General features: G+C 49.7%; 1 protein-coding gene across 1 annotated transcript in view; it reads left to right on the top strand.

The window, feature by feature from the left end:
• The first annotated feature begins 201 nt into the window (after nt 1-201).
• Nucleotides 202-27,744, top strand: part of KIF3C (kinesin family member 3C) — a 53,160-nt gene continuing 25,617 nt past the window's right edge. The window contains exons 1-3 of the mRNA XM_007971255.3: nt 202-2,408; nt 26,598-26,699; nt 27,378-27,500. Coding sequence (XP_007969446.1) covers nt 855-2,408; nt 26,598-26,699; nt 27,378-27,500 — 1,779 coding nt within the window. The 5' untranslated portion in view covers nt 202-854. The remainder of the gene's footprint in view (nt 2,409-26,597; nt 26,700-27,377; nt 27,501-27,744) is intronic.

Raw genomic sequence — 27,744 nt, 5'->3', positions numbered from 1 at the left:
CGGGCTCGGTGGGGTGACGACGGGCGGTGGCTGCGCTGCACCCGACTGGTGGGCGCAGGACCTGGGTCGGCACCGGAGCCTGTCATCCCAGAGCGGTCGGCGGGGGTGCGGACACGGCGATGCGCCCCTGTGCCCAGCACCCGGGCCGCGCCGGGCTCGCGCCTCCCGCCCCGCGGCCCCGCCCCCTGCCCCACCCCAGCCGGGAGGCTTAGCTGGGGCCGCAGCGCGGCGGCAACATCACTCTTGCCGCCGCTGCTCCGCCCCATCCCCTTCTGTTTTTCTCTCTCATTCTCCAGTGGCGGCGGCGGGGAAGGCGGAGGCAGAGGCAGCAGCAGCCGCGCTGGCTGCAATGAATGATCCCCCAGCTTGCGGGGAGGACTCCAGGTGAGCCTCTGCCCTCGGGAGGCCTGGGACCCCCGGCCGCCCACGACCGGCAGCCCACGCTATGGATCCCTAGAGGAAGGAGGAGAAGACAGCTCGCTGCCCACCCCCATCCCATTTTCCTCTTCCTTTATCTCATTGTTGCCGAAGCTGTTTACGGCAGCGCTCCCTCTGCTCCGGCATGGGGCGGGCTCCGGGCACGGCTGCTCGGCAGGCGCTCCTTCCGCGGCGGCTGGGCGATTCTGCCTAATTCACCTCCCAGCCGGTGCAGAGAGGACCGGAGAGCGGTGGAGGCCCGGACTGCAGCAGCGTTGGGGCCACCTCCCAGCGTCCCCACCCTAGGAGGCTGCATGCGGATTGAAGAGCGGCGCCTGGGGACTGGGCCGGCCCCGCTGATCCCGACCTAGCGAGCAGGACAGCAGGACCGCCCAGGCTGCGGAGGGGCTCGGGGGCAGGAAGGTCAGAGCTGCAAGATGGCCAGTAAGACCAAGGCCAGTGAGGCCCTCAAGGTGGTGGCCCGGTGCCGCCCCCTCAGCAGGAAGGAGGAGGCTGCTGGTCACGAGCAGATCCTTACCATGGACGTGAAACTGGGCCAGGTGACCCTGCGGAACCCCCGCGCTGCCCCGGGGGAGCTGCCCAAGACCTTCACCTTTGACGCTGTGTATGATGCCAGCTCCAAGCAGGCCGACCTGTATGATGAAACCGTGAGGCCCCTGATAGACTCCGTGCTCCAGGGTTTCAATGGCACGGTGTTTGCCTATGGCCAGACGGGCACTGGCAAGACCTATACCATGCAGGGGACCTGGGTGGAGCCCGAGCTGCGCGGGGTCATCCCGAACGCCTTTGAGCACATCTTCACCCACATCTCCCGCTCCCAGAACCAACAGTACCTGGTCCGGGCCTCCTATTTGGAGATCTACCAGGAAGAGATTCGAGACCTGCTCTCCAAGGAGCCGGGCAAGAGGCTAGAGCTGAAAGAGAACCCTGAGACGGGCGTCTACATCAAGGACCTCTCCTCCTTCGTCACCAAGAATGTCAAGGAGATTGAGCATGTGATGAACCTGGGAAACCAGACCCGGGCTGTGGGCAGCACCCACATGAATGAGGTCAGCTCCCGCTCCCATGCCATCTTTATCATCACCGTGGAGTGCAGCGAGCGTGGCTCTGATGGCCAGGACCACATCCGAGTGGGCAAGCTCAACCTCGTGGACCTGGCTGGCAGTGAGAGGCAGAACAAGGCAGGCCCCAACACAGCGGGAGGGGCAGCCACACCATCCTCCGGTGGCAGTGGTGGCAGTGGTGGCGGTGGAGGCAGTGGTGGCGGTGGTGGTGGAGAGAGGCCTAAGGAAGCCTCCAAAATCAACCTCTCATTATCTGCCCTGGGCAACGTGATTGCTGCCCTGGCGGGCAACAGGAGCACCCACATTCCCTACCGGGACTCCAAGCTGACCCGGCTGCTCCAGGACTCCCTAGGGGGAAATGCCAAGACCATCATGGTAGCCACACTGGGGCCAGCTTCTCACAGCTACGATGAGAGCCTCTCCACCCTGCGCTTTGCCAACCGAGCCAAGAACATCAAGAACAAGCCCCGGGTAAATGAGGACCCGAAGGACACGCTGCTGCGGGAATTCCAAGAGGAGATTGCCCGCCTGAAGGCCCAGCTGGAGAAGAGGGGGATGCTGGGGAAGCGGCCCCGGAGGAAGAGCAGCCGCAGGAAGAAGGCCGTGTCTGCCCCGCCTGGGTACCCTGAGGGCCCGGTGATTGAGGCCTGGGTGGCAGAAGAGGAGGATGACAACATCAACAACAACCGCCCGCCCCAGCCCATCCTGGAGTCAGCCTTGGAGAAGAACATGGAGAATTACCTGCAGGAACAGAAGGAGCGGCTGGAGGAGGAGAAGGCAGCCATCCAGGATGACCGCAGCCTGGTGAGCGAGGAGAAGCAGAAGCTGCTGGAGGAGAAGGAGAAGATGCTGGAGGACCTGCGGCGGGAACAGCAGGCCACAGAGCTGCTTGCGGCCAAGTACAAGGTAAGGGCCCCAGAGGAGCCGGGCACTTGAGAAGTCCCCGCAGGGGATCCTGGCAGGGAGGTTCTTCTTTGAGAGTCTGTGACCTGGCCTGAAGCGGAGGTCCTCCCTCAGCACCACACACTGCTCTCCTGCCAAATGTGCCCCCAGAGCAGCCAGGCAAATTGCTCTGATACCAGACTGCCAGGCACATGCACAGGCACACACACACACACGCGCGTGCACGCACACGAAGCAAAGCGGACAGGCGGTCTCTCAAGCCAATGAGCTTGGGGTGGTCTGACCTGTTGCGGTCATATCCTGCCGGTGGCCTCAGGATCAGTCAGGTCTGTGGGATGGCCAGGCAGCCTCTTGTGAATGTGGATTCTCTTCCTTCACAGCCTCCTCCCCTGAGGCTTCCTCCCTCTGCAGCATCTTCAAACCTCACATCGTTTTAATAATATCATTTGGTTAGTACTTCAGTTTACAAAATGCTCCACATATATGATCCATACATGATCTCATTTGATCCTTTGGCCATCCAGGGTCACAGTTCTGAAATCCCCATTTCAGAGGGATTAAAGCATTAAAGCTCAGAGAAGTGACATGACCAAGGGTCCATCCTATGAAGTGGCAGAGCTGAGCTGGAACCCATGGACCTCATGCTGTTTCAGTTCTTAGCTGGGCAAAGTGGGACCGTGAACAGATTCTGCTCCCTGGGAAAATGGTCCCCTGGGGCTTACAGTGCAGGGGCCATTGTTTGCTATCATTAGGAAGGCGATTTGGGGGTTATGCAGGAGGTCGGGTGGAAAAAGCACCAAACTCTATACCAGAGAACAAGAGACTGGCCTAGCTATTTTACAGCTCATTGAGTGACTCATTGTAAGTTGCTTCTCTCTTTTCTCAGGCCTCAGTTTACCTTTCTGTAAAATAGAGCGTTGGCCTGGGTGATCTCTGAGGCTCTACCTATCTGACAATTCTATGGCCTCTATTAATCTGAGCAGCAAACCAACCGACCCCCACCCCAAGGCCTCATCACAGTTAATATCCAATTCCCCATGAGCCTGAGAGATGTCAGAACCTCAGCATCCTTCCTGAGCTCTTTCCTACCCCCCAGGACCTTCCAGGCCCTGATGGGGCTAACTACAGAGGCCCCTGCCTGTCCAGTCATAGACCTATTAAATTTCATTGCTGGGATGCCACAACTCAATGTTCCAGGCATTTCCAGGCCCCTGGAGCCTTCAACACTAGGGGTTGAAGGAAGGACACAGGAAGCCATGAGCTTGCTGGGAAGAGCAAAACATTGTCATTTCTTATTCCTTCTCAGGAATGTGGGCTGGGGAGCAGGGGGGCCCAGCCTACAGCCACTGGGAGAGTGACAGATGAGCTGTATGCCATTGTCTGTTTTGGGAATGCATGACTGCAGCAGGGGCTCTGGCCTTACACATTTAATATTTAATTCACTTCTTTGAGCTCAGCAAGAGTTATGCTGAGCTGTTTCCTTAAGGAAAGGATCAGGGGCCTGGAACCTTTAGGGATATCCTGAGAGAAGCAGGATATTAGAGGCAGGGCCGTTAGATTGAGCCCTCCCTAGGAGGGAGGGAATCCAGTGTTTGCTTACCTGGTCAGTCTGCCATTGATTTTGCTAAGAAATTCCTGAAAGCTGGGAGGCAACAAAGGCTAAGAAGGGAGGAAAATGCAGTAACACACTTTGGCTGCCTGAGGGATGGGGTGAAGGTTTCCATTGTTGGGAACTGACCAGTTTCCCTCAGTGAGATCCTTGGATCTAAAGCAGTGTGGGGCACAGATGATAGAACGGCCAAGAGATCAGGGCAGCCAACACCAGAATTCTTGCACCAGAGGTGTAGCCCACAAAATATCACAGTCTTAGAGTTGGCAGGAGCTTTGGAAAACTGAGTTCTGGACTTGCCCGGGGCCACACAGGTGAGTTGAGGAGAGCCTAGCCCCTTTATATATGGAAGAGCCCAGCCTCTTTCCATTGCTTGAGTCCTAATGTTAGCTGTGCTAGTTGATAATCAGAGTAATTCATTTTTATATAACACTCTGACATCTTAATCTTGTTCAGTTCTCCCAACAACCCCAAGGGGTGGGTACTATTATTTCCATTCAGCAGTTATGAAAACTAAGGCTGGGGAGCTCTGGGTGATAGGCAGCAGAGTCAGGACTGGAACCCAGGTCTTCTGATGCCCCCAGCCCTGTGCTCTTTCCAAGGCATCTCAGATTCCTCCATGTTTGCTCACTGTGTGACTCAGGGCAAGGGCCTTTGCCTCTCCAGCCCTCAGGCTTCCATTCACCTAATGAGGAGGAGATGCCTGACCTTGCTTCCTGGGGAGTGGGTGAAACAGTCATTATGTACCAGGTGTTCAGATGGAAGCAAAGGGGGAGGAGTGCCTGGGAAATTCCACGACAGGAATGATTCCATGTCCTGTGACTTCTCATCACACTCAGCCTAGGACAATCAGCAGCCAGCAACCCAGAATGGAACCTAGACAGAGGACCCAAGTTCCCTATAGCCCCAGGCACCACCTGGTCCGGTGTTGGATGTTTCTAGGCTGGTGGAAACAATTTGAGGGTTCTTGAGGAATCTACAGGGTAAAGAGGGGAGGAGCATGTTAGAGATATACCAATCCCAGTCCTGCCTATTCCCCAGGGTTGTGCCGAGGATTAAATGAGATCATTAGCATGAGGGCATTTGAAATAAGTTGAAAGCACCAAATACATGGAGGGCATTAGCAGCCACAGGGTGGCTTCTGTTCACCAAGCTGGGGTCCAGTGATCTCCAGGACAGACATTTTTGTTGTTAGTTTGACTTCTTCTTCACCCTGCCATCCCGGCTGCCTTGCCATAACCCTGCAGCTGCTGGGAGCAGAGCCAGGCAGGAGAGGTCTAGGAGATTTCACAAGGCAGGCTCCCCATCTGCAGCTCACTCCTGTCACCACTTTCTGAGTTATGGCATCAACTCCACTTCTTCCCCCATCAGCTCCCATTCCCTTCTTCCAGTTCACGCCACCCTCTGGGGGCAGCTAAGCGGTAGTTGATGCGACCCAGTGCCCTCATTCACTCTCTCTGACTCATCTCATAGTCTGTCTCGCCAGCTCTCCCTGCCTGCCACCTCCCAGGTTCCCTGTTCTCTTTGTTCTCCCCTCACTGTGCACAAACACCATGCCTATCTCCTTGGAATCTCCTTTCATGTTTACTGTGGGCCTTAGGGGATGTTCGGGTGTGCAAATATGTGAGACTTTGTGATTGTGATCAGCGCCCTGTTTATCAGTAATCATTAGCAATTTATACTTATGTAGTGTCTAGGGGAGGGAGGGTGTGGGCGGGGAATGCTGGTGGGGACTTGATAACATACTAGGCCTGTGAGGTAGGAGGAATAGGTAACATCACAGGCCCACAATGCACAGTGAAAACCTTGAATATTTGGTACTGCGCAGTGAAAACCCAGATGTTTGTGCTCAGTGTCCATACTGCAATGAGGACAGGTGAACACATGTAGATTGGTTGGGAGAAGGCCCACTTTACTCAAATGTAATCATGCAAGACAATTTTTAAATGACTGCTTTAATTTTGAAATTAACTTTTTTTGAGATGGAGTTTCGTTCTTGTTGCTCAGGCTGGAGTGTAGTGGCATGATCTCGGCTCACTGCAACCTCTGCCTCCCAGATGCAAGCAATTCTCCTGCCTCACCCTCCCTAGTAGCTGGGATTAGGTGCCCGCCACCATGCCCAACTAATGTTTTGTATTTTTTGTAGAGACAGGGTTTCACTGTGTTGGCCAGGCTGGTCTCGATCTCCTGACCTCGTGGTTTCCCTGCCTTGGCCTTCCAAAGTGCTGGGATTACAGGTGTGAGCCACTGTGTCTGGCTTAAAGTTGATTTTTTTGAGGAGTTGGACTAGATGATTCCTAAAACTTTGATTTTAGCTACTTAAAGAGAAAAAAGAGTGTGGGTGTACAGATGATACAGAATGCAGGCACAAATTGAAGACAGGTAGAAACAACAGCATCGGATGTGATCCCCAATAAGTAGGTCTGGAGGGAGAAGAGCTGGGGGTCTTGGCTGGAGCCCACTCTCTCTGTGGTGAATGTAGAAAAGAGAACCTGCAGAAGCAGCCCCAGAAGCCAGAGGGATGCGGTCATGAGGAGGAATGTGGACTGTGTTGAAATTGTATTGTCCCTTTCGAGGGCCCCACTTTTTCCCACCCCTCAGCAGGGGGATTAGCCTTCAATGCAAGAGAGAATGTTTCAAGCCTGAGCAACAACAGTAACAGCAATAATAATGACATTTACTGAGCACTTGCTTTGTGCCAAGTACTATACTGTATACAGATTGTCTCGTTTCATCCACACGAGCACCCTCCAAGAAAGGTGCCGTGCTTGTTCTCGTTTTATAGATGAGAAAATGGAGCTCCACTGAGGTGAAATAACTCAGCCAAGGCCACATGGTTGGTATAGTAAAACTATGTAAACCCAGCTGGACTTGACACAAAATCTGATGCTCTTTTAGTCTTAAAATAATTAGGAATATCAGGTTGGGAACTGGTTCCTGAGGAGATGCTGAAAAATGAGGAGTAGGCTGGGCATGGTGGCTCACACCTGTAATCTCAGCACTTTGGGAAGCCAAGGTGGGTGGATTCCTTGAGCCCAGGAGTTCCAGACCAGCCTGGACAACATGGAGAAACTCTGTCTTCACAAAAAATACAAAAAATTAACCAGGCATGGTGGTGTGCACCTGTAGTCCCCACTACTCAGGAGGCCGAAGTGGGAGGATCACTTGAGCCCAGGAGGTTGAGGCTGTAATGAGCCTTGATCGCACCATTGCACTCCAGCCTGTGTGACACAGTGGAACCCTGTCTCAAAAAGGAAAGAAAAGAAAACTGATAGGAGCTGTTGTAGATGTGTCACATTTGAGGTGACAGAGTCCAGTGGGCAGCTGGAGATGGGCCAGTGGAGTTTAGAAGCAAGCCCTATGGCCGGGCGTGGTGGCTCACGCCTGTAATCCCAGCTACTTGGGAGGCTGAGGCAGGAGAATCGCTTGAACCCGGGAGGCGGTGGTTGCGGTCACGCCATTGCACTCCAGCCTGGGCAATAAGAGTGAAACTGCATCTCAAAAAAAAAAAAAAAAAAAAAGAAGCAAGTCCTAGACTGGAAATGGAAATTAGGTCTCATCTTTTTTTTTTTTGAGATGGAGTCACCAGGCTGGAGTGGAATGGTGTGATCTTGGCTCACCACAACCTCTGCCTCCCAGGTTCAACCGATTCTCCTGCCTCAGCCTCCCGAGTAGCTGGGATAACAGGCATGTACCACCAGGCCCGGCTAATTTTATATTTTTAGTATAGATGGGGGTTTCTCCATGTTGGTCAGGCTGGTCTCGAACTCCCGACCTCAGGTGATCCACCCGCCTCCCAAAGTGCTGGGATTACAGGCGTGAGCCACTGCACCTAGCCCTGCCCCTATTTTTGATACTCTCTCCCTCTGTGTAAATGACTCCCAGGTCGAGGTCTCCTCTCTGGTCTCTCTGCTGGCCTTATATGAAGTGCTGTGTTCAGGGCATGGGCATCAGAGTCAGCCAGGTCTGGATTTAGTGACTTACCAGTTCTGAGACCTCTGAGTACCAGTTTCCTTAGCTATAAAATGGGATAGTAATAGTATCTTTGTTACAGTGCTATTGAAAGAATTAAACAAGGGCTGGGCGCAGTGGCCCATGCCTGTAATCCCAGCACTTTGGGAGACTGAGGCAGGAGGATCACTTGAGCCCAGGAATTCAGGAGTCTGGGCAACATAACAAGACCTTGTCTCTAGGAAAAAAAAGAAAAAGGCCAGGCACTGTGGCTCATGCTTGTAATCCCAGCACTTTGGGAGGCCGAGGTGGGTGGATCACGAGGTCAAGAGATTGAGACCAGCCTGGACAACATGGTGAAACCCTGTCTCTACTAAAAATACAAAAATTTGGTGGGCTTGGTGGTGCACACCTGTAGTCCCAGATGCTTAGGAGGCTAAGGCAGGAGAATCGCTTGAACCCGGCAGGCAGAGGTTGCAGTGAGCTGAGATCACACCACTGCACTCCAGCCTGGCGACAGAGTGAGACTCTGTCTCAAAAAAAAAAAAAAAAAAAAAAAAAGAATTAAGATAATGAACAGAAAGCACTTTGTACAGTTTCTGGCACACAAGTGTTAAGTAAATAATTATTATTGCTATGTCAAACCTCCTAACAGATGTTTTCACTTGGCCACCTTCCTGATATGTTAAACATTTTAGCTTGGCATTCAAGGCCCTTCAGAGTCTGACTGCAATGCATCTCTTTTATCTTGCCTGCCCAAGCCAGTTATTCCAATAGGAAAACCCTGCAGCCAGTTGTTCTACCCCTTCCTTTGAGACCAACATGGGCCTCCCTATCCTTCTGCTGATTGCACTGTTTTTGTGTCCTGGATTGTTCCTGGTAACTAGGGAGTAGGAATTATGGAAGCAGGTTAAGCTTAATTTAAATATCTTTTTAACAGTTAAAATTGGGCTGTTTCAAGAAGAAATAGGTGGCCCTGATGGTGGTGATGGTTTCATGGTTGTATACCTGTCCCCAAATTCACTGAGTTGTATACATTAAATATGTACAGGCATTTTTTTTTTTTTTTTTTTTTTTTGAGACCGAGTCTTACTCTGTCGTCCATGCTGGAGTATAGTGGGACGATCTTAGCTCACTGCAACCTCCGCCTCCTGGGTTCAAGCAATTATCCTGCCTCAGCCTCTCCAGTAGCTGGGATTACAGGTGCATGCCACTACACCTGGCTAATTTTTGTATTTTTAGTAGAGATGGGGTTTCGCCATGTTGTCCAGGCTGGTCTCGAGCTCCTGACCTCAGGTGATCCACCTGCCTCGACATCCCAAAGTGCTGGGATTACAGGCATGAGCCACTGTGCCTAGCCTAAATATGTACAGCTTTTTACACATCAATCATGACCCAATAAAGTCATGGGCTCCCATCCCTGGAAGTGTTCAAGGAGAGACAGAATGTCAGTGGTGCTCTAAGGGCTTGATATATCAGAAAAGCCATTGAACCAGATGATCTTCAAAATCCCTTTCTCTTAAAGGCCCTTAATTGTTTAAAATGGTATTTTTTAAACAGCAAAATAGAAAATATTTAGCCTTCTGAAAATTAAGACCAGAAGGTTTAAATTTTAATATAGTATGAATTCAAACAATAATGTAATAGAGGATGTTTTTCAGCTCTCTGTCATAACCAGTTAGAGAAGAGTCAAAGACAATGAGAAGACGAGAAGAGAGAAAGAGAGAAAATAGGAGAAAAGCAAGAGAGAAATAGAGAGGGACAATAAAGGGGGAAAGAGAAACAGGCGAGGAGGGAGAGCGGGTAAATAACGGTGTGGATGACAGGGTTTTTGGGGAGAAGAAACCTCGATTGGGAGAGGAAGTGCTGTAGTGGAGAGAGTTAAATTCTGTGCATCATTCCACTGTCCTGATCTTACTGTTAGTCTTCAAATAGGGCTATCTCCAGTCTCCAGAGACTACCACAAAGCTGATCTGGTTCCATCTGCATGTCCCCAAGGACACCAGCCCCATGCCAGACACTCTGAGATTTGTAGGGCTACATGATCAGCTCAGTCCTGTGTGATCAGACCCTTAAAAGAAGCCTTCGGATAACAAGTGACCCATACTCCAAGCTGGGTGTGGATCCAGGTCATAGTCCGTGACCTCTTAGTGTTGTTGAGAGCAGTGTCTTGTGTTCCTTCTCATCCCTGGTGGGTGTGGTCCGTTAACAGAATTGTTGAGTTCTGGGGGCATTTTGTAACATAAAGATTTGACTAGTGGGAAGTATATGACTCTAATGGATTTCCATCTGAGATTCTGGGCTTCAAGTGACATTGAGGCTCAGCGGGCCTTTTGGTCCAGTGTCAGGTTTCTCGTGCTACGTGTTGGCTGGAGGAGGGTGTGATCATACTGCCCTGAGTCATTTCCAGCCTCGGCAGAGCACAAGATTGGATAAAGTGGCTTTGATAATATTCTCATTGTGCTCTGAAGAGTAGGAAGAAAGGTCTGGAATTCAGATAGAAATGGGCACTTTTCTCTGCCAGACCACTGCTCCTGGCCAGTCTGGGGCACCTCTTCTGGAGCTGCTGAACCAGGTGGCATGTTTGAATGAATAAGAAAATGTTTCCCCAGATGTAGTGGCTCATGCCTGAAATTCCAGTATGTTGGGAGGCTGAGGTGGGAGGATCACTTGAGGCCAGTAGTTTGAGACCAGACTGGATAACGAAGCCAGAACCCATCTCTACAAGAAAGTAAAAAAAAAAAAAAAAAGAAAAAAGAAAAAAGCTAGGCATGGTAGTGCACATCTGTAGTCCTTGCTACTCAGGAGGCTGACCTGGAAGGATGACTTGAGCCCAGGAGTTCAAGGTTTCAGTGAGCCTTGATCTTGCCACTGCACTCCAGCCTGGACAACAGAGCAAGACCCCAACTCAAAAAAAGGAAAATAAAACAAAATGGTCTCTCTTTCCATAGATCCAGCTCTGCAGCTGTAGAGGCTGTACAAGGCACACCCTCATGCTCAGACCTTATAGGACACCCACACTTGCTGTTTGGTATATCTAGAATTTTTAATATCCTGAGAAATTCCTGGGCATTAACTCCACCTCATACTAAAAAATTACTTTGTAGTTGTCTCATGTTCCTCCCAGATATACTCAACAGAAGAGTCCCAGGCCCTGGGATGAGCTATTTTTTTTTCTTTCTTTCTTTTTTTTTGTTTTTTGAGATATGATCTTGCTCTGTCACCAGGCTGGAGTGATCTCAGCTCACTGCAAGCTCTGCCTCCTGGGTTCAAGCGATTCCCCTGCCTCAGCCTCCCGAGTAGCTGGGACTACAGGTGTCCGCCACCATGCCCAGCTAATTTTTTTTTTTTTTTTTTTGAGACAGAGTCTTGCTCTGTCACCCAAGCTGGAGTGCAGTGGCAGGATCTCAGCTCACTGCAAGCTCTGCCTCTCGGGTTCACGCCATTCTCCTGTCTCAGCCTCCTGAGTAGCTGGGACTACAGGTGCCTGCCACCATGCCCGGCCAATTTTTTGTATTTTTAGTAGAGATGGTGTTTCACTGTGTTAGCCAGGATGGTCTCGATCTCCTGACCTTGTGATCCGCCCGTCTCGGCCTCCCAAAGTGCTGGGATTACAGGCGTGAGCCACCGCACCCCGCCAGGCTGAGCTATTTCTATAGCACTAGCTAATGTACATGCAGGCTTTCTTCTTTCTTCAGGTGGGCCAGCAGAAAAATAACAACAGTGATGGTAATAATGATAGCTACCATTTCTTCTATGCATGCTTAATGCCAACCACTCTGATGTGTTTTTTTTTTGTGTGTGTGTGTGTGTGACAGAGTTTCACTCTTGTTTCCCAGGCTGGAGTGTGATGGTGCGATCTCGGCTCACTGCAACCTCCATCTCCTGGGTTAAACCGATTCTCCTATCTCAGCCTCCCGAGTAGCTGGGATTATAGGTGCCCACCACCACACCTGGCTAATTTTTGTATTTTTAGTAGAGATGAGGTTTTGCCGTGTTGACCGGACTGGTGTCAAACTCTCTGATCTCAGGTGATCAGCCTGCCTCGGCCTCCCAAAGTGCTGGGATTACAGGCATGAGCCACTGCGCCTGGCCTGATGGGTTCATTATGTGTATCATTTTGCTTCATCCTCACAGTAGCATGAATCTTCATCTGACCAGTGAGGAAACTGAGGCACATTAAGGAATGAACATTCCAGGGTTGCACACCTAGAAAGTGGTGGGGCCAGAGTTATGAGCCCATGTCTGCCTGACTCCACTTCCACACTGTAATGCCAGCTCAGACAGGAGGGATGATGCCAGATCCCTGACTAATAAGCCCCAGTGGGAACTCTTGTCTCCTGAGATATTTAACTCATCTTTGTCCTTCTGTATGACGCAAACCCCCACCTTCTAACCTCAGCCCAGCACCATTCGCTCGTGTAATCAACAAATCTTTGGCCGGGTGCAGTGGCTCACACCTGTAATCCCAGCACTTTGGGAGGCCAAGGTGAGCAGATCACTTGAGGCCAGGCGTTCAAGACTATCTTGGCCAACATGGCGAAACCCCGTCTCTATCAAAACTACAAAAATTAGCTGGGCATGGTGGCATGTACCTTAGTCCCAGCTACTCCAGAGGCTGAGGCAGGAGAATCACTTGAATCCAGGAGGCAGAGGTTGCAGTGAGCCAAGATCACGCTACTGCACTTGCCTGGGCGATAGAGTGAGACTCTGTCTCAAAAAAAAAAAAAGCCCAACAAATCTTTTTAAGTAACCATGGCCAAGGACATAAATCAGTAGATATAGTTAACTTGGTCTTTAAATTCTTTAAATTTCTGGAAGGAATCATAAGAACTCGCAATAATGGTTATTGCTAGAGATTTTAATATGGAGGGGAATTTTTATTTTTCACTTTATACCTTTTTATTTTATTTTTCACAATAAGGTTATAATACTTTAAAAAAAATCTGGGACTTTATTTTTATTTTTTATTTTTTCAATAGTTTTGGGGGGAACAGGTGGTTTTTAGTTACATGGATAAGTTCTTCAGTGGTGATTTCTGAGATTTTGGTGCACCCATCACCCACTTTAAAAAAATTAAACAAAAACTAATCTGAATTTTTTAAAGGAAAAAGCCCTTTGTCTTTGTCAGGGTTCTATGGTTTAAAAAAGACGGGGGAAATATAAAATATATATGTTAATGCCTAGTTGGAAGATTTGCTTAAAGGTAATGAATAATTGAGGAAAATCCAGGATTGATAATAATGCTCAGTTATATGCACAGGTAATCCTGTGACCTTGGACAAGTCACTTTCCCTCCCATAAGCTGTAAGGAATGACCAATAGATGATTCCTGGCCGGGCAGGGGGGCTCACACCTGGAATCCCAGCACTTCGGGAGGCCGAGGCAGGCGGATCACAAGGTCAGGAGTTCAAGACCAGCCTGACCAACATGGTGAAACCCCGTCTCTACTAAAAATGCAAAAATTAGCTGGGTGTGGTGGCACATTCCTGTAATTCTAGCTACTCAGGAGGCCGAGGCAGGAGAATCGCTTGAACCCGGAAGGCAGAGGTTGCGGTGAGCCGAGATCACGCCACTCTACTCCAGCCTGGGTGACAGAGCAAGACTCCGTCTCAAAAAAAAAAAAAAAAAAAAAGACAATTCCTTGCTTTCTGTACCATTTGCTGATTCACCTTGGAAGCAGGCCAGGGTTAGTAATCAGCCTGAATGAAGGACAGTGAAGGACAGAGAAGAATGGCCCAGCCTTAACTGGGATCCTAGAGGCTGTGTGACCGAGGACCACTAACCTAACCCCTCTGGGCCCTGCACCTCATCTGTAAACTGCTCACACTACACTATATATGTCCTTAGGTTCATCCAGTTCTGACACTGGAACATTCTGTTGTCTGGATTTGCTGAAGAGAAACCCTCTAGAAAGCCACAAATAAGTGAGGGAAATAGGGTGGAAAGGTGAAGATAAGCATTGATCTGAGGGGCTCGTGGTTTTCTCATTAAAGCAAAAGGGCTGATTAGTTTCCTTCTTGCTTTTCTTCAAGGTGAGCTGAAGCACTCTGGGCATCCCTGCCTTGTCCAGTACAAGACTGCAGTCCAGCTCACCTCATCCCTTGGCCAATATTTTCCTGATCTCAAATTGTTCTTTCTTCTTAATAAGGAAATTCCTAGCACTTGAACCGTTTGTCATTTTTATTGTGTTTTGAGCCATCCAAGGCAAAGACTCAGACTCGGTCTCCTGATCTTTGTCCCCCAGGGCAGGAAATCATTGAAAATAGCATTATTCATCTGAAAATGGTCCTCTTCATCCCCTCCCCATTGTCTCTTTCATTTCTTCTTCCCTTACTGCTGACTCCTCACGATGTACAATCAGGGAGCTGGAAAAGGACAAACAGGTCTGTGAAGGTAGGGGTGGCTATATTTTCTAAGAGATGGAAGCAGGCTCTGTTGAGATTGTTGTTTTGTTTTTTGCTCTTTGTGGCAAGTGGTGGGTAAAATACCAATCAGATACCAAAACAGCGAGTAACGACTAACATTTGGGCGTGCTTTATCACTTACCAAGCACTTTCACACCTACTCTCAAACTCGCTGGTTGTTTTGTTTTATTTCTGTTTTTTGTTTTGTTTTTTGAGACAGGGTCTCACTCTGTCACCCAGGCAGGAGTGCAGTGGTGCCATCTCGGCTCACTACAATCTCAACCTCCTGGGCTTAAGGAATCCTTTCACCTCAGCTTCCAAAGTAGATGGTGGGACTACAGGCGCACACCACCACACCTGGCTAATTTTTAAAATAAATTTTTTGTAGAGATGGGGTCTCATTATGTTGCCCAGGCTGGTCTTGAACTCCTGGGCTCAAGTAATCTGCCTGCTTCAGCCTCCCAAAGTGCTGGGATTACAGGCGTGAGCCACTGCACCCAGCCCAATTTGCTGTTCTTACCCAAGGCCTGAAAGGTAGCAGGTATTCTCCCCATTTTACAGATGAGGAAGTGGAAGTCCAGAGGGCGGAAGAGCTAGGTTTTGTAGCAAAGAGAGTGGCAGAGCGTGTAGCAGGACTGGAGCACCCTGACTCCCACACCCAGCCACTCTTTGTGTCATTCCACCATGGAACTTGTGCAGGGACCCTTCCCACAAACATTCTTCCAGAGTTTCTAGCCTCTCTCTGGGACTCTAGGATCCTGACAACCTCCCTGCCAGCACACAGTTAAGAGCTCTAATCCACTTATCTCAAAGACCCCCATAAGAGTCACACAGGCAGAAGCAGCAGCAGCAGAGCCCTGCCTATTTCAGCCAAAAGAGAAAGCAAGGAGGCTCTGAGCTTTCCTGATGGTTCCTGAGTTGGCAAAGGTACAGATACCAAATGCTGCTTCTCTCCAAGGTGCTTTCCTGTCTGAACCTGGAAGAAAGCCATGGAACAGAGAAAAGGACATTGGACTTGGAGTTAGGGCGGTGGTGGTCAAATATCACTCTGCCGTTTACTGGCTCCAAACCTTGAGCAAATCACTTTGCCTGTCTGGGCCTTAGTTTTCCTTTATGTCAAATGGGGATCATAACCGTTATCTCATAAGTTTTTGTGAGCATTAAATAGGACGATTAAGGTAAAAAGGAGTTAGCCCATTCGAGGCACGTGGCCAGTTGCATCTGAGACTCCTGTCTCCTGCAGAATGTCACAGATAGGTGGCAGTGGCAGGGCAGAGCCTGTTTGGCTTATCTGTCCTGGTAAAATCATACTTGATGCTATCTTCCCAGAAGAGTGACTGGCTGGGCCTGGCTGTCCCCATTCTACTTTTCCACATCAGTGCTTTATGAGTACTGGGGCCCGCTTTGTCCCCGCTCTGGTTTTGCACTCCATTTGCTCTTGGAATAGTTAAAGGTGAGCCTCTGAGTACCCCCAGCTGTGTCTACAAGCTGGCATTGTCCCTGTAGTGACCTGGCTGTTGTCACAGCAGCTGATCTGCCTCTGATACCTGGAATCAGGGCTCTAATCAAATTGGGAAGTTATTTGGAAAGCACATAGTCAATATAAGAGCAGCTAGATAGGTGGGGCGCGGTGGCTCACACCTGTAATCCCAGCACTTTGGGAGGCTGAGGTGGGCAGATCGCTTAAGGTCAGGAGTTCAAGACCAGCCTGGCCAACATGGTGAAACCCCATCTCTACTAAAAATGGAGAAACTAACTGGGCACAGTGGCAGGCACCTGTAGTTCCAGTCACTTAGGAGGCTGAGGCAGGAGAATGGCTTGAATCTGGGAGGCAGAGGTTGCAGTAAGCTGAGATTATGTACCTGCACTCCAGCCTGGGTGACAAAATGAGACTCTGTCTCAAAAAAAAAAAAAAAAAAAAAAAAAAAGAGCAGTAGCTAGACAAAGAGTCCTTAATTAGGAGACTCAGGCTTCGAGGACTCCACCTCTAGGCCTCAGTTTCCCATCTATAAAGCATGGGGGTTGGGGTAGATAATTCCCAAAGTCCCCTTGGTTACCCTGCCCTTCATACCCATCTTTCAAGCGTGAGACCATGGTGCCCTGCAGCTCCCAGCCCTGTCTTTTCCACCCCCATAGCCTCTGCTGGCCTTTTAGTTACACTGGCTTGTTTAGAATCAGCAGAACCACACGCAGTCCTGTCCCCAGGCCCACCCACCTGTAGTCTTTTGCTCTGAAATATTACAAAAGCAGCATTGACTAGAATGGCTGAGAGCTTCAGGGAACTTCTCTTCAGGACTAGGAACTCCACATTCTCACGTCCCCTGCTCGGTATATTCTAGCCTGAATTGGGCTCAGGGATTTCAGGCATCCCTGTCCCTCCCCGCCCTCATAGGTGATGGTTAAGGATCTCTAAAAAATTAGTCAGGTGTGGTGGCTCACGCACCTGTAGTCCTGGCTACTTGGGAGGCTTAGGTGGGAGGATCTCTTGCGTCCGGAACATCCAGGCTGCAGTGAACCACTGCACTCCAGCCTGGACAACAGAGCAAGATCCTGTGTCTCAAAGAAAAGAAAAGGCTCGAGATCTCAGAGAAAGGAGGAGATGGCCACTGGTATCCTCAGACAAATGTGGAAATAAAAAAGAAAAGGAAAAAAAAATCTATTTCTAAGCCAAGAAAAGAATCTCATGCGTGACATATTTCCGAGCATGGGAGTGAAGCAGACAATATGGGCTGAGACTGGGGAGAAGGAGGGAGCAGAGACCCTGCACCTGGACTGAGGCCCACCCACAGATTTCATGCCAGAGCCAGCCCCCTCTTCCCAGCACAAGACTGGTCTGTCAGCCAGGCTTGGCTGAGAGTGTGGGTTTGAGCAAGTGGGCAAGACTTGGCCAGTGACTGATAAGGCAAATTTAGTTGTCATTCAGACCACATCTGTGCTGGGTCCCGGCAGGGCTGGCAGAGAAACACAGGGGCATTGGGCAGATGGGTGGAGTGACAGTGGCCAGTTAGTCATCGTCCAGGATGCTCTTCCTGGAGCCCAGGGCCCAGCCCGCAGGAGACATTGTGAAGCAGAGCTCTAGGTCCACAGAGGAGATCCAACACGGAAAAAGATGAGCACAAATCAGCCCAGGAGCTGGTCTTGAGACTCCTGTAATGGGGAAGAGGAAGGAAGGAAGGCTGGGACTTGGGGACTCAGCAGTCTTGCTTGGCTAATACATCAGACCCCAGGCCTGACTGGCAGCTCAAAGTATGCCTGATAGTGTCCAGGTGGCTTCAGGAACAGGGTGAGGTGGTAGCCTTTGAGTGAGGAGGACTCGGGCCTAGGTGTGGGTAGCTGGGGAGGGTGGGGTCTGAATAAACAAAGAATTTCGTTTTGAATCTGAGGTTCATCTCTTCACTTGAAAATCACCAAAAAAATTAGCCGGGCATGCTGGCACATGCCTATAGTTCCAGCTACTCAGAAGGCTGAGGTGGGAAGATCTCTTGAGCCCAGGAGCTGCAGCTGCAGTGAACTCTGATCATGCCACTGCATTCCAGCTTGGGCAACAGAGCAAGACCCTGTCTCTAATGGAAAAAGAAAAATCACCAAAAAGATTTTAAAAACACAATATAGAGTATATTGGGAAAGGAAAGCTCAGGCCTCCACAAGGCCACCTTAAAAGTATGGAGAATATAAAATGAATGCAGAGGCTCGATTTTGTATCTATTATTATAACAAATGTTTATTTTTATTTTATTTTATTTATTTTATTTTTAAGATAGAGTCTTGCTCTGTGGCCCAGGCTGAAGTACAGTGGTACGATCTCGGCGCACTGCAACTTCCGGCGATTCTTGTGCCTCAGCCTGCCGAGTAGCTGGGATTACAGGTGCGCGCCACCATGCCCAGCTAATTTCTGTATTTTTAGTAGAGATGAGATTTTGCCATGTTGGCCAGGCTAGTCTCGAACTCCTGGCCTCAAACAATCCACCTGCCTCGGTCTCTGAAAGTGTTGGGATTACAGGTATGAGCCACTGTGCCTAGCCATAACAAATTTTAAAAATAGTAATACTTCATGGCCAGGCGCGGTGGCTCACGCCTGTAATCCCAGCACTTTGGGAGGCTGAGGCAGGCGATAAGGAGGTCAGGAGATTGAGACCATCCTGGCTAACACGGTGAAACCTGTCTCCACTAAAAAAATACAAAAAAATTAGCTGGGCGTGGTGGCGGGCGCCTATAGTCCCAGCTACTCTGGAGGCTGAGGCAGGAGAATGGCGTGAACCTGGGAGGTGGAGCTTGCAGTGAGTCGAGATCGCGCCACCGCACTCCAGTCTGGGTGACAGAGCAAGACTCTGTTTCAAAATAAATAAAAATAAAAATAAAATAATAATAGTACTTCATGCGGACCCAGGCGTGGTGGCTCACACCTGTAATCCCAGCACTTTGGGAGGCTAAGGTGGACAGATCACAAGGTCACGGGTTCGAGACCAGCCTGGCCAACATGGCGAAACCCCGTCTCTACTAAAAATACAAAAGTTAGCCAGGTGTGGTAGTACACGTCTGTAATCCCAGTACTCAGGAGGCTGAGGCAGGATAATTGCTTGAACCCAGGAGGCCGAGGTTGCAGTGAGCCAAGATCGCACCACTGCACTCCAGCCTGGGCAACGAAGTGAGACTCTGTCTCAAATAATAATAATACTTCATGCCTATGATGCTGTAATGAAAATGGTTCCATTATTTACTGCTGGCAGTAGTTTAAGCCATTAGAATGATAACTGACAATATGTTTCAAGATACACAAAATGTTTATAACCCTGTGTCCTCTTCTGAAATTTCTTTCTAAGAAAGTTACCTAAAAAAGCAAAAAATTAGCTCACACCTGTAATCACAGCACTTTGAGAGGCTGAGGCAGGTGGATCCCTTGAGTCCAGCAGTTCAAGACCAGCCTGGGCAACATGGCAAAACCCTGTCTCTACAATAAAATATAAAAATTAGCCAGGCATAGTGGCGGGTGCCTGTGGTCCCAGCTACTCAGGAGGCCGAGGCAGGAGAATCATTTGAACCTGGGAGGCGGGAGGTTTCAGTGAGTTGAGACTGCACCACTGCACTCCAGCCTGGGTGACAGAGTGAGACTCTGTCTCAAAAAAAAATATATATATATATATATAAATAATATTTTTATACATACACATATATACACAGTATATATATAATATATACACACACATATATACATATATACACACATATATACGTATACATACATGTGTATCTATATACTTATATATACATGTACATATACGTATATATACATATACATGTGTATCTACATACGTGTGTGTGTGTGTATACATATATTAGGTAAATTGAAAATAGCAAGACATAAACTTGTGTTTATAATATGTCCATAGAGGTGAAAAAAGGGCTGGGTGCAGTGGCTCATGCCTGTAATCCCAGCACTTTGGGAGGCTGAGGCAGGCAGAGCACGTGAGGTCGGGAGTTCGAGACCAGCCTGACCAACATGGAGAAACCCCATCTCTACAAAATACAAAATTAGCCAGGTGTGGTGGTGCGCACCTGTAATCCCAGCTACTCGGGAGCCTGAGGCAGGAAAATCACTTGAACCCAGGAGATGGAGGTTGTGGTGAGGTGAGATCACGCCATTGCACTCCAGCCTGGGCAACAAGAGTGAAACTCTGTCTCAAAAGAACAAAAAAAAACACCACAAACAAACAAACAAAAAAAACAGGGAAAATGAAAGACACCAAGTAGCCATGGTAGGGAATATGTGGCATTTCTCATTTTATTTCTATGGTGATTTTGATATTTGTGCAATTCTTTTTTTCTGAAAGGAGAGAAAGACAATAAAGGGTTAAAAACGTGTCCCCAGAAATCTTTAATAGACTGGTAAGCATTTCCTCCAGGGTTAACTCTTGAAGTAACAAATTTCGTAAATGTATTACCTTCTATAAACAGTAAAACTCCCTTTCATTTGTCCTAAAAACTGCTGCTGTCAAACCTCAAGGCGTGAGCTCTTACTCTACGTGCCAGGATGGATTGGAAAAGCCTGGATCTTTCCTTTTCACCCCCAGTTTTGATTGTTTCATTTCCAGACTTATCTTCTTAACTTTTCTTTGTCTTTTCAGAACAAAGAGTCCTTTTTTATTTTTTATTTTTTTTTGAGACAGAGTCTCACTCTGTCACCCAGGCAGGAGTACAGTGGCACGATCTCAGCTCACTGCAACCTCCACCTCGGGTTCAAGTGATTCTCCTGCCTCAGCCTCCCGAGTAGCTGGGATTCCAGGCATGTGACACCATACCCAGCTAATTTTTGTATTTTTAGTAGAGATGGGGTTTCACCATGTTGGTCAAGCTGGTCTCGAACTCCTGACCTCAGGTGATCTACCCGCCTTTGCCTCCCAAAGTGTTGGGATTACGGGCATGAGCCACCACACCCAGCTGAGTTCTGTATTTTAAAGTCTCTTATAATAGCCCTGGGATGGCTTCAGCCATCTTTCCCTTTTTTTTTTTTTTTTTTTTTTTTTAGACAGAGTCTTGCTCTGTTGCCCAGGCTGGAGTGCAATGGTGTGATCTCGGCTCACTCCAGCCTCCACTTCCTGGGTTCAAGGGATTCTTCTCCCTCAGCCTCCCGAGTAGTTGGGACTACAGGTGTGTACCACCACGCCCAGCTAATTTTTGTATTTTTAGTAGAGACGGGGTTTCACCATGTTGGCCAGGCTGGTCTTGAACTCCAGACCTCGTGATCCGCCTGCCTCGGCCTCCCAAAGTGCTGGGATTACAGGCTTGAGCCACTGCGCCCGGCCTAAGCCTCCCTTCTCTTGATCTTCTCTCTCCTTTATGTCTCTGGAGATGCAGTAAGAGAACTACACACAGTACTCCCTATTGAGCCGCATCATGGTTTTATATGAGGGTATAATGTTTTGTTTCCAAAAAGCCTTCATGATGGTGCCCGGGCAGGTGCTACTGACTTTTTAGCTGTGGCAGCATATTCAGCCAGTGTCTTCTGGGAACAATGGAGTGTTACTCCTCCTCCTCCTCCTCCTCCCCTTTTTAGGGCTTATAACTGATTGCCCATGGCTATCATTTAATTAGTAGAGTTAGGATTCCTTTTCCAAAAAATGTAAAATTGTAATTGACAACAAAAAAATGGCTCATCTGCCATTTTTTGTCAGCTCACATAGGCTAGAAATTCTCTTGTACTTTACCACCTAGGAGGACTTGGGGGTGTCTGTGAAGTTGGGTATTTTACCCATGCATTCCTTCTTGCACAGCTTCAGAGATTAGTCCTGTTGTTTCACACTTGAGCGCCTTTCCATCCAGAGAAATACCTCTTTATTTCTGTTTCCTCTCCCTAGTTCACTTCCCCTTTCTCCATCTTCTCACTCCCCATGTAACTTTGAATAACCTCTGATGTGCAGCCTTGCCAGGAGCACTTTAGCCTCCAGAGTTCTGGTCACTGGCTTCCCCGTGTGCTGTGATAACCCGTTCCGTCCCATTCTGAAAGAACTCTCGGAGATTAGTCAGACACCATTTCCTCTTGCCGGAAACATGTTGCTTTCCTTTAGCAGGTTCTGCTTCCTAAAGGAGTCACCGCAGCCCCTGCAATAGGAAGAGCTTGGGCTTTGGAGCCAGGCATGTCTGGGCCGGGTCTCCATTTAAGTTTTTTGTTTTTAATTCTCTTTCTTTTTTTGAGACAGGGTCTCACTGTCGCCCAAGCTAAAGTGCAGTGGCGCGATCTCAACTCACTGAAGCCTCAACCTCCCAGGCTCAAGTGATCCTCCTGCCGCAGCCTTCCGAGTAGCTGGGTCCACAGGCCCACACCACCGTGCCTGACCCATTTTTATATTTTTTATAGAGACGGGTTTTGCCATGTTGCTTGGGCTGGTCTTGAACTCCTGGACTCAAGGGATCCACCCACTTCAGCCTCCTGATGTACTGCAATTACAGGCATAAGCCATCCTGCTCAGCTGAATCTCCATTTAAATTTAATGAGAGGCATATAACTATCATTTTTTTCCAGTGAAAGCTTACAGATAGTTATCTGCCAAGCACTGTACTAAGTCCAGGGACCCTGAGATATGAGTAAGATATGATTGCTGTCCTGAGGGAGCTTACAGGCAAAAGAGCATGTAAATGAATAATGATTCTATTATGAGAAACGGTAGGAATATGGCCTGGTTACTGAGGGGGCCGTGATGTGAACTTGGATGGGTTACATAACCTCCGTGGGCTTTCACTGGAAAAATGACAGTGCTGATAGTATGCATGCCCCTTACAGCAGTCCTTTTCAAACATTCATGTGCATCCAAATTACCTAGGAATCTCAGTACAATATGGATCTTGATTCACTAGGTCTGAATTTCTTATTTGATTTGCTTATTTATTTTTGAGATAGGGCATTGCTATGTTGCCCAAGCTGATCTTGAACCCCTGGCTCAAGCAATCCTCCAGCCTCAGCCTCCAAAACAACTGGGACCACAGGCATGAGCCACCACACCTGGCTCTGGAATTTTAAAAAAGCTCCCCAGGTGATTCTAACATGCAGCGAAATTTGAGAACAGTTTCTTTTGATTAGGTGTCAAAGAATAAAGAATGCTAGAGTCACATAAAATGCTGGGGAAGTGAAAGGTCTTAGGGTTGAAATGGACACGTGTATCCCAGATTCGGAGGCCAGGCCAGACAGCAGGCTCCCGAAGACCTGTGACCCAGCGTCACGGGATCAGGTATCCATGGTCCACAACAGTAGGGACCTCCTCTGTGTGCTGCTTCTCTTTTCTCTCACGCCCACCCCACCCCTCCTGCCAGGTTCCCCAGATGATCGGGCCCCGTGACAGTGAGTGTGGATTGATGAATGGGAGGAGGAGAAACTGGGATAAAGAGAGCCCAAGGTGGCCGGATGCAGTGGCTCATGCCTGTAATCCCAGCACTTTTGGAGGCCGAGGCAGGCAGATCACTTGAGGTCAGGAGTTAGAGACCAGCCTGGCCAACATGGCAGAACCCCTTCTCTACTGAAAATACAAAAATTAGCTGGGTGTGGTGGCATGCACCTGTAGTCTCAGCTATGTGGGAGGCTGAGGCAGGAGAATAGCTCGAACCTGGGAGGTGAAGGTTGCAGTGAGCCGAGATCGCACCACTGTACTCCAGCCTGGGTGACAGAGCAGAGCGAGACTGTCAAAAAAAAAAAAGAGAGAGCCCAAGGAAGGGACCTGGAACCTGCTCTGGGACAACCCCCAAGGATTCTGTTTGGTTCATCTAATACGTATTTTAGCACTTGTTATCTGCCAAGCACTGAGCTAAGTCCACGGGCTCTGAGATATGAGTAAGATATGACTGCTGCCCTGACGGAGCTCACAGGGGAGACAGCATGTAAATGAATAATGATTATATTATGAGAAATAGTAGGAATATGGCCTGGTTACTGAGGGGGCTCGAAAGAGCAATTTCGAGGGAATCAGGGAAAATTTCCCAGTGGTCAAAGTGTGTCTTGCAGAATAAGTAGCAGGTTTCCAGTTAGATGTGGAGTGGGAGGAGGAACCCAGGAGCTTGTGAAATGCCATCGCACATTGAGGGAGCTGGAATTCTTGTTTTCTTTTTTGAGACGGAGTTTTGCTCTTGTTGCTCAGGCTGGAGTACAATGGCATGATCTCGGCTCACCACAACCTCTGCCTCCCGGGTTCAAGCAATTCTCCTGCCTCAGCCTCCCAAGTAGCTCGGATTACAGGCATGTGCCACCATGCCCAGCTAATTTTGTATTTTTGTAGAGATGAGGTTTCTCCATGTTGGTCAGGCTGGTCTCGAACTCCCGACCTCAGGTGATCTGCCCACCTTGGCCTCCCAAAGTGCTGGGATTACAGGTGTGAGCCACCGTGCTGGGCCCTCAGGGAGCTGGAATTCTTTTGGTGAGGCTGGGGAGCAGAGCACACTCGGAGCATGAGTAGTGAGAGGAATCTGGGAGGCCAGGCCAGCTCCCGGGGCCTGTCACTGCAGCCAACCTTGGATTTCATCCTACAAGGAATGGAGGTCCATTCAGTAGTTTGAAGCTGTGGAGCAACCATTCACAGTTGTGCTTTTTTTTTTTTATTGCGATGAAGTCTCACTCTGTCGCCCAGGCTGGAGTATAGTGGTGCGATCTCGGCTCACTGCAGCCTCTGTCTCCCGAATTCAAGCGATTCTCCTACCTCAACCTCCTGAGTAGCTGCTGAGTAGCTGGGAATACAGGTGCGCACCACCACACCCGGTTAATTTTTGTATTTTTAGCAGAGCTGGGGTTTCACCATTTTGGTCAGGCTGGTCTCGAACTCCTGACCTCAAGTGATCCACACCCCGCCTCAGCTTCCCAAAGTGCTGGAATTACGGGCGTGAGCCACCGTCCCCAGCCCAGAGTTGTGTTTTTAGTGGATCCGCCTGGGTGTCATGTGGTGGACGGGTGGAAGGGGACACTGAAGCAGCGGGGAGACCACAGCAGTGGCCCAGGAGAGTTGTGGGGGCTGCAATGAAGTTAGCAGCTATCAGTGAGAATGAAAAAGAGCGGGTGGTGGGAGCCACACTGAGGATCTGGTTTGATGGCCTTGACTCACTGGCCAGATGCAGTGGATGAGAGGCAGGGCAGGGATGAGGCGAGGCCGGTGAGTCGCTGAGGGTGCAGTGTAAGGGATTCTTCCCTCTCACGGTCCTGCAAATGCTGACCTGGAGTGCGAAGGAGGAGCCTAGGATGGGTTTAGGTCTGTGACGAGGTGATGGGGTAAGTGAGGAGATCATTAACCAGGAGCACAGGCAGCTGCAGTGTGGCAGCACGGACAGCCTCCAGGGCTCAAGGCCCGCCTTGAGCCTCTGAGGCTATGTGGGGCTGGAGTGAGGCTCGTGCCTCTCTGGCTGCCCCAACTTCGCTCAGCGTCTTTGGATGACAAAGCCTCACACAGCCCAGTCCCTGACCTCCCGAAAGCCACCGTTAACCCTTGTCCGGCTGTGTTCCCAGTGATGTGGCTCTTACAGGTGGTCTCCTGCTCCCCAAGTCTGACAGCACCCCCTGCTTTGAGATCCCTCAGGCAGGTCAGCTGTTTCCACTGGGAAAAAAAAAAAAGTCCAGTGGAAAAGCAGCCAGCTTTTTCCACTGGTTCAAGGTGATTTCAACCTTCCAGGAGGCCCGTGATGAAGTCAGAGGACAACTGGGTACCCTGGGAGAGCACTTTCTTCTTATTTTATTTTCATTTTCTAAAATTTCAAATCAGGCACCCCCCAAACCAGAATAGTTTTCGAGAGGCTGCCGACAGCACCCTCTTGAAAATACATTTTATGTAGTCACAGTTTACACAAATCTGACATTATTTCAGCTTCAGATTCCAAAGCACTGACTAGGAGCTTTCGCAGAGTAAGGCTGGGAGTGTGGGGTTCAAATCTCTCCTCTTTGCTACTCAATAGCTGCATGGCCTTAGGCTGGTCATTCTCAATGTCTTCATTTGTTAAACGGGGAGGGGAATAGCCCCTCTTAGGGGAGGATGGAAACCATGGTGTTAAGGGCTTAGCTCAGTATCTAACAGATACTTAGTGCTCAGCAAATGTTTGCCAGCCATCCTGGAACATAGGCAGCGTTCCAGTATTGTAGATGACAGCCCTCAAGGGAATAATTTGCCCAAAGCCTCAAGGTAAGTGGGTAGAACCGTCTTCCTGGCCTTCTCCAAAGCTCCTGCTGTGCTGGGCCCGTGCTGTTCCTTCTTGCTGTGCAGTCTGCTCCCTTTGACTTTTCTTCTGCTTTCCACATCAGCTGAAGATTTAGACGCTTTCCTGCTGCCTGTGTTGAGAGCTGTCTTCCTGAGTTGGAAGCCAGTTAGCTAAGGGCTGGCCTACCTGGTGACTGTATCTTATCTTTCCCAATCCTCAACACCAGCTGGGTCCTGGTTGCCAGGATTAGGTTGCCACCCCCATCCTCCTCCTAGCCCTGGTGAACCAACCTTTCCTGTGTATCCAAAGCAAACAGATCAGGTGCCCTACATCCCCGAGGGGCACCCTCTGTGCCTCCCTAGTAGTCCTGCTGACAATGAGAGCCTTGCACTGGGACCTGAGATGCTGGAGGGGAAAACTCCATTCTCCCTGAAAGCCACAAGGCCCCATCTGGGACACATCTTGTGTCCACTCCCAGAAGGACCACAGAGCAGGGAAGCACAATCTCTCCAGCTGGCAATGTTGTGGACCCTTTGCAAAGCCCACCTCCCAACCCCTCTGTGTCCCCAGGCCATGGAGAGCAAGCTCCTCATTGGGGGCAGGAACATCATGGATCACACCAACGAGCAGCAGAAGATGTTGGAACTGAAGAGGCAGGAGATTGCCGAGCAGGTAGGGCCGCCAGGTGCCAGGTCCCCTTGGAGAGCGTGGCCTGCAGCTCGTATCTGGGAGGTGTAGGGCAGTAAACCATGGTGGACTCTGGATCTCTGGAATTACAGTGCTGAGAATCTCAGACATGCCACCCTGGGTCCCACAGGTCTACTAGCCCACGGTCTTCCCTCTGGCAGGGGCACTGCTAGCTGGTGGGTGAGAGGACGTGATAGCTCTCCATGATGTCAGCCTCCACAAGCCACCTGGTGCTAATTCCTGGGCCTTCCACAAGGTGGTGCGAGTTCTTTGCCAACTGTATGACTATTTCCCTAAATCATCAAGAACCACAATTTGTTGGTCTTACCAATAAACTGTTACACTACTTGGGGAGAGGGTGAGGCAGCTTGGAAGGCAGTGTGATGTGCCTCCATCTGTGTGACTAACACCCCTGGAGTAGGCCAGCTCTTAGGACTGGAGTCTCCATCCATATGGTGCAGAGCCTGGCAAAGGCATGGCCCTAGGAACTGAGAAGCGGGTTCCCAGGGGCTGTGCAGGATTGGGTGGGAGCGGTGGATGTGGGCCATGGGCCATGGTGAAGCCAGGTCCCGACACAGGGAGAGTGAGCCAGTCCCCTGAGCGTTCTTGGCCCTCCTGGGTATGCTCTGCTCCTTTGAGCCACACTGTCCGTCCTTGGCCTAGAAACGTCGTGAACGGGAGATGCAGCAGGAGATGATGCTCCGAGATGAGGAGACCATGGAGCTCCGGGGCACCTACACGTCCCTGCAGCAGGAGGTGGAGGTCAAAACCAAGAAACTCAAGAAGGTGAGATGCTGCAGTAGGACCAGTCAAGGTGTGCTGGAGGCCCAGCAGTCTCTGCCCAAGGGTGTCTGCTTCAGGGACTCCTCCCCATTTGGCTGGAACTGCTGAACCCTTGAGTGACATGGCTTGGGCCTCGGGAGTGAATAGCAGGGGGAGGCAGGAGGCGGGGGCTGGGGGTGGAGTAGAGCCTTTTCTCCTGGGCCAGGGTGGGCTGTGACAGGCTGCAAACTCTGTCACTTGCAGTATC

Source organism: Chlorocebus sabaeus, chromosome 14 (genome assembly GCF_047675955.1).
Source record: "Chlorocebus sabaeus isolate Y175 chromosome 14, mChlSab1.0.hap1, whole genome shotgun sequence".
NCBI lineage: Eukaryota > Metazoa > Chordata > Mammalia > Primates > Cercopithecidae > Chlorocebus > Chlorocebus sabaeus.
The sequence above is the reverse complement of the archived record's forward strand: the minus strand, read 5'-3'. Positions and strand labels throughout refer to the sequence as shown.